At 39.7% G+C, this 12,036-nt stretch overlaps 1 protein-coding gene across 1 annotated transcript in view; it reads right to left on the bottom strand.

Moving 5' to 3' along the window:
- Positions 1-12,036, bottom strand: part of LOC135712331 (cardioacceleratory peptide receptor-like) — a 109,526-nt gene that overhangs the window by 43,605 nt on the left and 53,885 nt on the right. The window contains exon 3 of the mRNA XM_065235304.1: positions 4,682-4,817. Within this exon, the coding sequence (XP_065091376.1) occupies positions 4,682-4,817 (136 nt within the window). The remainder of the gene's footprint in view (positions 1-4,681; positions 4,818-12,036) is intronic.

Raw genomic sequence — 12,036 nt, 5'->3', positions numbered from 1 at the left:
GAATTTGTAACTTACCATTTGTCTAGGATAAATGAGATTTCCTGCAAAAAAGATGATGCGCGATGCAAGTAGATGCGAGAAATACAAGAAGATTTTTCGAAGATTGATTCGCAAGACTGAGATTTTTTGAGCATCTAAAATTTAGATTTAGATGTGTCGCCCCCCTCGAGGATAAACACCTTTGCCCGGTACCTCCACTGGTTCTTCATGTCCGCTATCTGTCACTGTTTGCAAAATATCTAATAGCAATTACCTTCCAATACCAATACTTCCTGTATTACCATGGTCATCTGGGACGAGGGTCGCATTTATTGCTTTCCCCAGGAACCGTTCACGGCCACCAGCTACTGCCCGTTCAGTCTTGGGCGTATCCAGCGAGGCATCCTTCAGATTACTTACAATCTCCGACACTCAATGCAAATCGCAGGCACACTTACGCTAGTTACAAAAAAAAACACACCCGTGCAAAGAAACGGATCATATAAACGTCACTCTCGTGAAAGCACATCCGTCGTCGTCGAACGGCAAAAAAAAAGGAATCGGTGGGCAATTTTGTAATACGGATTTCCAAAATCAACCGGGAATCCACGAATTTCACCACACCCAACTACGAAACACGTTCTGAAGCACTTTTGGTATACTTTCGTTCGAAAACACTTAATTTTTTTCAAAATAGTTGTGAGTGAACCAACATCATCACCGCGTAAATAAACTAAAATTAAAATTATCGCTCGCGATGCCACAAATTTCTGAACCGGGAGAAAAAATCAAACAACGCAGATAGCGTCAAATCTTCTGTTGCTTGCAAACATGATGAATCATGTTTTCTTTTTCAATTCTAAAACTTCTCGGAAAGTGAGAAAACCACCACTCACACACGTATAACCGTCCGGGAGGCAGAGTGCCAGCACTAATCCGGCAAATGCAGCCGAAAACTATTAAAGCTAATGCACGCACAAAACAGACAAGAAACTTAAGACACAACCGTATCCAAAGGCGTTCGAAACCCCAATCCCTTGACGCCAAACTCGGCCTACGGATTCTAAACTCAGCCTAAAGCAAACCCCACACGTATCAATATATTGACGGGAAGGGGAATTATTGACATTAGTATTGATGATGTGAATACAGAAATATTGTCAATACCGATGTATTGACGTCAATATTGAATGTATTGACAATACGATTATTGTCAATAAAAGCAATCGTGTACGGTCCACATAACGCATTGAAACGCCATTGAAACGCCAATGAATTCACTTCGGCCTATCGGATGAAGATAAAAATTGATTCGGTCGGAGCACTTCTTTTGTTTTTGGGAATAATGGGTGCAAACCTTCATATCACGCGTTCTCATTGACTTCGTTCGGTAGCTTATTAACTAAAGTATAGTACCAATCGCATAATTGACATGGATTCATTTGAAGTTTTCTGCTCGATAGGCCCAAAATGGGCGATTAGGCCGAAGTAGTTCTCTACCCTACTAGAATAATCAAAAAACTTTGGAAAGAAAAAAAACTGTTTGAAATATAGAAATAAACGGAGTCTTGAGATAGCCGAAACGGAGTTATGTTGTACCAGAGGATGATGACAATTCCGAACTGATTGAAAAGGTTTAAATTTAAAAACAGTAGTTTGGCAACGTCCAAAGTAGGTGGGTTAATTCCCCGTTATCAGAAAAATATGCCTCATCCAGGGCGGCGCCGACTGGGATTGAAATCAGGCCTGCTAGGGTTAGAGGTTATCACGCTTACCACTACACAACCGGCGCAGCTGTTGTGAGGAATTTGACAGAATTTTTCAGTTTTTCTTTAACCGGATGCCACCATCTTGAATTGAAACTGACATCGGACATCCCGAGCAAAGTCTGAGATCAAATTGAAATCTAAATTTGATGTTGTGATTTCGCTGATAATGATTACTCGGGTTGCTGTAGTTTTGGTCGTTTTAACGGTTAAAATGAGACCAAAAAAATCTTTCTGTGACATCATATAGAAAACTATTTCTGCTATCAGTGAGAGCAAACTGAAAACTCAATTTAATATCAATTTTTCCTGTTGATAACAAAACAAGTATTCAATTTGATGTTGTGCTAAGGCAATGAAAACAAACCCGCAACAACATATTTTTGAAGAGCAAATGTACAGCAAAATGAAAACAAAATTTGGTATCAAATTTGTCAATTGCGTAAACTGAAATCAAATTATGACTTGCTGGACTTTGCTCGGGATGGGTTTCCGGTCCCTATACGTCACCCTAAAAATACCCATATTGTGGGGTATTTGACAGTATTTCCCAGTTTTTTCTGTAACCGGATCTTGGATTTCAAAATGGCATCAGACATGGATTTCCGGTTAGTACTTGTCACTCCGATTAAAAACATACCAATATTGTAAGGTATTCGACAATGTTTTTAAAATCCATTTTTACAAAGGAAATCTCAAATAACAATTTTTTTTACGAATTAGATCCCAAATAGCGAGTTTTTTTACGCTCTAATTCCATTTACGAACCTCCGCTTTGGTTCGTAAATGGAAGTTTCAGTGTACCACAATATTCGAATTTGGTCGTGCTCCAGGAAAAGTCCCTCAATCAAATCACACTGGGCCAGGAATTTACAGCGGAGCAAAATTAATAACTCTGAAACGAAGCATTTCCGCGACTTGGTGTCTTGGGCAAAGTTTCTCATTATAATAAGGACCATCTATTGACATAAACAAATAGTTCAAAACTATTCCTCAAAGATAGTGCCACACTCTAACTTCTTTCTCTGACGTTTTGTTTCGGAGTTATTCATTTTGCTCCGCTAGATTGCATTCCTGGCCCAGTATGCAATGATGACTTTGAGTTTGTCTGGGCACATTTCAGTGTCGTCACCCCATGGGTTGAAATCTGTATCTAGGCACAGCTCCGTAAATCAGTTTGACTTGCTATGCTTTATATCCCGTTTAAGTACGGCCTTGGCCGCTGGAAGCTCTGCGTTATGCTCCTCTCGGCCTGTATCCGTTGGTCTGGCTCTCTGAACGCGTCTTGCGTGTTAATGTATTTGTTGGTAATACAATTTTGAGAAACGTGCAACTACTAATCCAAATTGGACCGATCAACCGCCATCTGAAAGGTACCATGATTCCATAGAACACTATTGCATTGTGACATATCAAAGCGCATAAGAATTCGAAGACAAGATCAATGGTGGTCATATTGAATGACTAGGACCACGTTGGCTACACCCAGACATGTTTCGGATACAACCAGGGAAGTGGCCATATTCCGGGTGTAACCTGAGTACTTTCCAATATTTGACAAGGGATAAAACCTATCACACGAAACATGAAATCACATGAGAACTATTGGCGAATCAAAGCAAAGCCATAACTGGTCATGCGACACCTAGTTTTATGATCTGAAATTACAAAAATGATTATGTACTAAAAAAAATGTCCTGCAATTTGACAGATATCTAAACGCCATTACCATTTTTACCCACATGCCATCTGTGAGTCAATCGTCACATTGATTCTTCAATTCAGAGCAAATAGCATCCACTCTGGGATTCATAGAGGCTACCGATCTTCTCACCACATTCGTACCATTTCGGCCATCGTCCAATAGCGGTTCAGGCCTGTCGTGACCTGACCGAGGTTTCAAGCCTCGGTCAAGTCTTAACAAAGACCAGCGAGATGCACATTAGACTGATGCAAATTTTGACATTTTCGCTCCACAGTGCTCAAACGGTTCCAAATCGGGTCCTGATTAGTTTCCCAAAATTTGAACTCATTCGATAAGAAACTGACTTGGCACAAACCATTTGAAGTTTTTATGGAAATTACTATAGGAAAACCAAATGTTTTGTTCATTACCATCTAACAATTTACTATATCGATCTGCTTTAAAAAATGATAACTGAGCTCGAAGAAAATTTTCTCAGCTACAACTTTGTCCTTAACCACTTTTCAATATAATGTAAGCATCAAAAGTTATCAATAATTCAAGCCACTAATGTCTTACGATTATGCTCAATCAACTGTTCAGCAGGCAACATTGGTGTTTCTGGCGCTTGGAATAGAGCACAAAAATCATGGCTACTATGTCACACTGCAAGATACAGTGTTGCTCACAAAACAGCTGCTTGATCATGCCATAAGATTATCAATCTCTTAAACAATTAATAACTATTTTATTTGACGTTTGGCTCAACAACTATATTCTGCTAAGTTGAAGCTGAGAAAATTTTCCATAAGTATAGCTTTTGAATTTTTGAACAGTGCAATATGGAAAAAGGTAAGAAGACAATGAACAAAAAGTTTTGTTTGACATCATTTCCATCTGCTGGTCGACTGTAACGTAAATTCATCAATCATGCGAAGCGATGCACAAGACGAGCACTCAAGGCTCAGTTCGTTCACGCATGCCTGCGTGTGAGTTTATTTAGACCATTGAATCAACGGTACACGCTAACTGAATTCAACTCAAAATGAGTGTGTCAAAACTTGAGGGGTCAAACTTTATTCTATATATTATTATACAAACAAATTATTATTACTATTCCGCACCAACTCTGTATACCACAGGGTCCTTGTTTCAGCTCTCTCTTTTAACTATTTATAATTATTCTTGTGATCATCACAAATTTGTTATTCAACCCATGTCACCATAACTATGTTCAACCATATACACCTACCTGCAATGGCAAGTTGCTTGATGAAGAAGTTCATCCTGGACTTTCGGTTTTTGTTCAAAAATAACGTCACTAGCACGGCTGAGTTTCCCAGCACTATCACGGCGAACAGTGCCCATAATACTGCGAATTGTTCAGTCTAGAAGGAAATGAAGAAAAAAAAATACATCGTTAAAAAGACTATTGACTTGAAACAATATATATACGAGAGCAAGAATAGCAGAACGTGCAACTTTTTACGAATACTAGTATTTGATATTTATAAAGACCTGGGAAAAGATCAACGGAGAAGTCCAAGGCCAGATAGCAAAAACTAAAAAAAAAACATTCAATCAAAGTGTGTTGTTACTTCGTACGTGAAGTTTACCATTTTCAGAGTTGGGAGGAAATGCTATTCTTATATCAACATGGAGAAAGTTCTGCAGAAGATAGATTGATTGTTGCGCTGAAGTACGGCAATGTGAAAATTGAACAGAAGTTGAAATTGAGCGAAGGGCCATTAATACGACAATACTAAACAAACGCACACTCCTTTACCTAGCTGATACATTTATGGATGAGGGGATTTGAAGTATGTCCTCAAATCCACTGGCAAAAGAGTGCGCGTTTGATTTGGCCATATACTGTTTGTTGTCAAATTGCAAGGCCGAGTCCGATCGATTCATCATTTGGTCTAAAACTGCTCTATGCGTATGAATTTCTTGTGTTTTGTTCTCGATCAACGGTTTTAAAGATGCACCACCATTAAATTTCGTAGCACTAGTATTAGTTTGATGTCTAATTATGCATAATACTTTGCACTCAAGGAAACAAACATGAAACACTTTTTACACTCCTTTGAAGTTATTACGGATGAAATAAAAGTACCAACAAACAAGTAATCTTTCATCAACTCTCCGCCGTCCAGATAAATGTGCAAATTGTTACTGATCTCTGAAAATAAAAAAAAAAGAGCATCATGACATAATTCACGGATGATGTTAATTAAACATATCCTGGTTTTTTTTTTCGCGTTGTTTGATTTTTTATTTGATTACGTTAATTAGCGTTTCCCGAACGTGAGGAAAACCGTAAAGTTTGATTGAAAAGAATAGAAAAATCTTCAGCAAGGGTGAAAAGAAACACTCTCATCTTTCTAACTGGGCTCTTTCTTATCTTCTGGAGCAATTTTAAGTTTCTTCAAATCTCTTCATAGCCTCCGTTGTAAAGCAATAAAATTATCCATAAGACGTATTCTTGCAGAAAATAAGATTGAGCTACTTTTGGAACATGCTCTTGAAACAATTATAAAATATAACCTTAAGAAATTCTAATAAAACTTGGTAAACTTGAATTGTCTAAGCCAATGCCAAAAAGCGCCTTTTCAATTTAGAAATATACCAACACAGTATTTCCAGTAGTTCCATGAACAGCTTACGTCCCCTTAATTACTATTTTGGATGCTAGTAATATTAATTCTGTCACTACTTCCCTTCAGAAGCTGTTGATGTTAATGAATAAACCTAATTAGAAGCAATGTGCACGGGGGCAGAATTACAGCTCAGGGCGTAAACACATTGCCAGAAGTGGGCATTAGCAGAGACGAAAACTGTAGGTAGAGTAAGTACACCAGTGTTGGCCATATTTCCATAAAAAAAATACGATTATATCACAATCTTCGTACGTTTTGTGGGTGATTCGTGCATGTATCCTAATGAATAAGGTTTGAATCAACAATCTAAACACAACTTAAGTTCTCAAACACGTGAAAAACGTGAAATACCATCAAAACATGGCCAAAATAGGTGCGTTTCCCCTAACTGTTTTTCTTCCGACTGCTCTCGTTATCGGGTATCCTTTATCATCCGGGTCACCGACCTTTGGCCGGATTCAGATTCAGGCCACATTCGCAAAATATAGACCCACAATTTATACAGAGAACCACTCACGACGGCCATGAAAACAGTAGGCTGGCCGGCCGGCAAAATAGCCTAACCAAACATCGAGTGGGGCCGTCTAATGTTACCACTAAGTGCGTTAGCCGAAAACCAGACTCTGTCGCTTTCCTTCTATGGAACTATAAAAGTGGCATTCATCCGGAAAAGAAGTCATAAATCGTCACGACGAAAGGAAATCGAATAGGCCATTCTCCGCCCTTATGTCCTCAGTAGCAACATGGGCCATCTCGAAAAGGGAGGCCTCATGCCGAGCACGTTCTTACAGATGGGTTGGTTTAACGCCCTTGCAGCCTTTGTATACTGGGAAGTGATTGTGAATGAAGATGCGGGGGAATTTCTATGCCACCAGAGCTCAGGTTTTTATAGCGAAATATTCGACCGGCGAACTATGTGTTTTAGGAACGGTTGATCGAACTCGGAATGCGAACCATACCGGATGGTTTATTGTTCGGATGACGTCAATATTCATGCAGAATATTGTATAAAATGATGATACATAGGGTGGGTGAGCCAGCTATGACATATGTACCAGTTATGCCACAGTCCCATATACGCAATGGTACCAGTATTTGGGTTCTACCCATTTAAATCACATTGGCTCTGACTGGTGCATGCATAAAACTGAAGAAGTAGTGCCATAACAGGTGCACTTCCCCTATTGGTAATTGAATTGTAAGATCAACACTGTGTCATGGAAAAGAATACTTTTCATAATGTTAATGCTTGCAGGCTAGCCCAAACAAACAAAATGCTTACCCTATAATTAAAAAAATAAATGAAATAACAACATCATCAAAGATCACATACCACTTCTGCAATGTAAACTTTGCCCATGCAGAATGTATTTGCTTTAACTTGAATGCCAAATGCAATGATGTTAACATTCGATTGTTTCAGGTATGAAAAAGCAACTGAGCAACTCAGGATGAGCATGAGAATGATTGACCGCCCGCGATTGGTGTTCCGTCATTGTCACAACACCTGTAAACAGTGCTGTTAACTTTCAAATCATTCGATTGAAAATGAACCAACACAACTGTTGGCGGTCGGAGAAGCGGCATGACATGTAATGTCAACGGCTGTCAAAGGGTGATTAGGATAAGGAAAAACAGCAGAACATAAAACACAATTTAACCAAAATAGTGTGCAGATAAATCTTTTTCGAAGTTACTACTAAAATTTAACTTAAATTAGTGTGTTAAATCTAAAGGAGCTTACGATTAGTATTTGCTGACTTACGTCTACACGTAATACTATATTGCAATAACGTAAAGTTAATGAAATTAATGAAATATGTAAAATCCAGCATTGCGTCGTTTACCGCCTATTGCGAGCCTAACCTAAATCTATCTGCTAAACTGCACAATCACGGTAAGGCAAATTCAGTTAAACTTATGCTAAACATTGATTAAATGGTAATTGTAGACAACAACGACAGCGAAAATACACGATCCGACTAGACAGGGACTGAACGTAAGGGACTAAACGTAAGTCAACTTTCGGTGAATTTATTGTATAGACATACATTGACACCCACTTATGCAATAACCAACATAGAAACATGTTAAAATATAAATTCACACACACTACTAACAAAATTCATGTACACCTTGTTAACCACGAGGAAAATTATAATCTACCGTTTAATAACACCCACATTCTGTGCTTCATTGCGGTGATTATTATTCCGGAATTTACCCTTAGGAGTACCGTTGGTCCGAAAACCAACAACAACCATTCAATAAATTCTGTGAAAAAGAATTCTCACATGCCCATAATTTGAAGAGCCCCTTTTTCATTCGAGCCTCATCGACACTGTCAATTGAGTAACTCACTATCAATTGATATACGACAGTGGAGTATGGAAGAAACCCAGCAAAATGGACCCAAACAGACAAACGGGTCGATGTCGAGTCAATTTTGGGTTTATGTCGGGTCAACGTCGGGTTGGGGTTTGGTAGAAGTCGGATGTCAAGTGTCGGATTGGTTTAGCTTTTTCGCCGGAATGTCAACCAGAGCTCCGTTTATGTGTAGGTTACACTCAACTGAATGATATCAAGCGTTTCTCAAATGAGAATGATCCTTGCCTTCGTCAAATGACTAAGCAACTGATATCACCCATTCGAAGGAGGTCCCCTTGTAACCCGACAGCCTATTTTAGTAAAAATTGCTTAAGCGCCACTCCCGAGGGAGACCATCTACCAAGACTAGTGAATTTGCGGGAAGCAAGTTAGCCGTCGATTGATTACGGTAAGGATGGGAATGCCCACGACCTATTATCGTGAAATTAAATGAAAAGAATTAAGCATACACGAAAACGATTTCTGCCAACGATAAGTTGCTGTCGCGGATTTTATCATCACGGGCAGACTTGACACAACACTTCGAACGGATCCCGTTCGAATAGAGAGATATCCGGGTTGGGTTCGGGGCCAACTTCCCCAGTAAAATACTACAAAAAAAAAAGAAAACTTAATGAAAACGACCCGAAACGTGAAAAAAAACCTTACATTCGCCTTTCTAGATCCTTTTGGAATAGAATGTCCATAAAAATTTTATCGGTAGTGTATTGGTTTTTATAAAATGCATCCTATTCAGCTCAAACCTTATTCATCGTGGTTTATTTCCATACTCCTACTTTGTCGACATTTATTATTCTAGGCCTATAGCTAGCTATCTTCTTCTTCTTTCTTCTGGCGGTATTTACTTAGTGTGCTGTGCGACAACTGGTGTTGATTTTGTTGTTTACACCAAACAAGCAGTTTGGCGTTACCGACACTTGCGCGGATCGGAAAGGGTAACGGCTGACTAAACAGCGGCTTCGCTAGCGGTTATGCTATGTTAGGGGCTTTAACTCACCGTGTGCATGGGAATTTAGTGAACATGCATGTTACTTACAGTTTGACTCGCTACTTGCGTGGAGGAAATGGCGGTTGCTCGATGATGGCGACTGGTTTCACATGTACCGCACGCGGTTAATCCTACGGATTCCGAAACGGTGCTTTTGCGGGCTGCACATAGCCGATGTCGTTTTCCAATTACGCCTCACACGCTTATTCGCGGTCTTCTACCTAAACGGGATACGGCCGTCGCATTGATGGTCGTCACCGTCGACGGGAAAATGCGTAAAGGTGGTTGCCACTGAAGATAGAGGTTACCGGTTCGAAACCAGTGCTGCTCACCCTGCTTAGGGTACGGGAAAACCTTTTTGCTACTCTTTGCGGCCTCGGTACCACCGGGTGTCCTTCGAAGCTGGAAAATGGGGTCGAAAGTGGTCGCTGACTGATGTGGGTGGTGAGACGCTTCTAAACACCTTTGAATAATACTAACCGCCGAACTAAAGCACTTAGCATTGACTAGCTTTCAAAAACGAACGAACTAATCGAGAAGAAACCAGATTAACAACTAAAGGAATTATCACGTTTTCTAATAGGGGAAATGCAGGTAATGCATTTCCCCTATCACCTGTTATTTCACACCACAGCACTAACTTGGACCGCTCTCACCTCTTCCACAGACCAGAACGAAATGAAAGAGATTTTCACGTAGTTCAAAAAATCGCCTTCACGCATATTAGTTTTTTTTTTCTAAATACATACGAAGGAAAACTTTCCCTTTCCCTCAAGTTAACGCATATGCCAATTAGCTTTCCACCCGAAGTGCATGAAAGGATGGAAAGGGTCAACAAATCCTGAAAGCAGAATTGTGCAGGTCGATGTCTGTGCGTTTACGCGTGGTTTGCCTGGACTTTTCGTATTGCTATCGAATTACGCTTTGGCACCCGAAATGATACACAGAACTCATTTACCATCTAATGAACATTTCGGTGAGTGAACTGTTTGAGAACGCTTCATGCGTAAAATCTAAGCAAGGGGTAATTCGATGGGGTTTGAAACATTTCAATTCATGTACAACTTTTTTATATATATTTTTTAATACATGGGTGCCATGCCACACCCTTTGATAGTGGATAGCTGTTTTTTTCTCATTTCATCAAAAATGTACAATTAGTTTTGCATTTACAGCACTGCCTGCAAATACTCAGGGAACCAACAGATGGTGCTTGGAAGTAGCTAGCATCAACAATGCCCAAAAACTGGTAATCTCAAACTTTATAATAGGCAATTCCAGCACCGGCCACGTCAAAGTGCAGCTCAAACAAGGAATGAGTATGAATGTGTTGACGTGATACTCGCTTTGTTGGAAGCCGTGATATTCACGGAAAATAACTGGGATGATGGATACAAGGGTCGGGTTTGCAGTAGGGTTCGTTTTGGCAAACCGCAGCAACCGAGCCCCGTCATAGCAAATCACACCACTTATGATCGATTTGTTGTTGTTACCATTCAAACCCGGCACCAACGATGACAAGTTTAAAGAAACAGCAAGCAATGACTAAAGCCAGAGTTGATAATAGAAGAGTTACGCAGAGTGAAGCTTGCAACACTGATGTCGATCAATGGACATTTATTTATTTTGGCAACCTTTGTTTTTGTTTACACCTCGGATGACTTCATCTGGGTAGTGAAAGTTTCCTCTAGTTTCGATAACAATACTTCTCATGCAACGGAGTCAGTTTGTCTACTATGCTCGATAGGTAGACGGATTGACAGTTCGATAGGTAGATTTTGGTTTCAGTCTGCGTAACTCTTCTATTATCGACTCTGGGTAAAGTCTGTCCACGTTAAATTTCGGACACTTTAGTGCAGTTTTTGAAATATTTCACCAATATCTCGCCAAAAACCTAAAACTGCTGAAGAGTACCGTGTTTAGTGTGTGCAAGTCGTTTGACCAGCGCTTAGCTGTGGATCGGAACGTTGAAAGCGGAACAAATCGAAAAGTATGCTCTCGACAAATGGACCAGAAGGTGGTAGCAATTATTAAGAAACATCCAAACCTTTTAGGATTTTTAAATTAATGATTATTTGAAAACCCATACAAATGCTAACTTTAATGATATTGAACACGTCGACAGGTACAAAAAATATTTGCATGGTAATAACTTGTTAGTATTGCCATGAAATTGGCTGGAATTTTCACAGTTAGTAGAAAAATGTGCGCAGTTATGGTCCTAAAAAACGGGAATAAGATTGGCCCAGTGGTTCCGGATTCCGTGAGTGCCTCCGGTGGGGGCAGAGGTAACAGTCGCAAAAACACAGCAGCAGTCTTCTATGAATAGTGCTGATTGCTGTATTAACTACTACAATATACAACCTGGTTTTAAATTGTGAGTGTCTACGGGATGGCCTACTGGATCAACCAGAATATTTGATCATAGTATGCCTTGATTTTTATCTGCAATTATCAAATGAAACATATGGTTAAAGCACAGACAAACAGACGTAACGCTGTGTTTATAATATCTTACGGAACGACATCTCATGAGTCATTCATGGAACAAATCTTGCATCCTACTTCGTG

Source organism: Ochlerotatus camptorhynchus, unplaced genomic scaffold (genome assembly GCF_037179485.1).
Source record: "Ochlerotatus camptorhynchus isolate MF236.1 unplaced genomic scaffold, CSIRO-AGI_Acam_v1.1 ptg000471l, whole genome shotgun sequence".
Taxonomy (NCBI): Eukaryota; Metazoa; Arthropoda; class Insecta; order Diptera; family Culicidae; genus Ochlerotatus; species Ochlerotatus camptorhynchus.
Note: the sequence above shows the minus strand (reverse complement) of the source record. Positions and strands in the feature narration are given on the sequence as shown.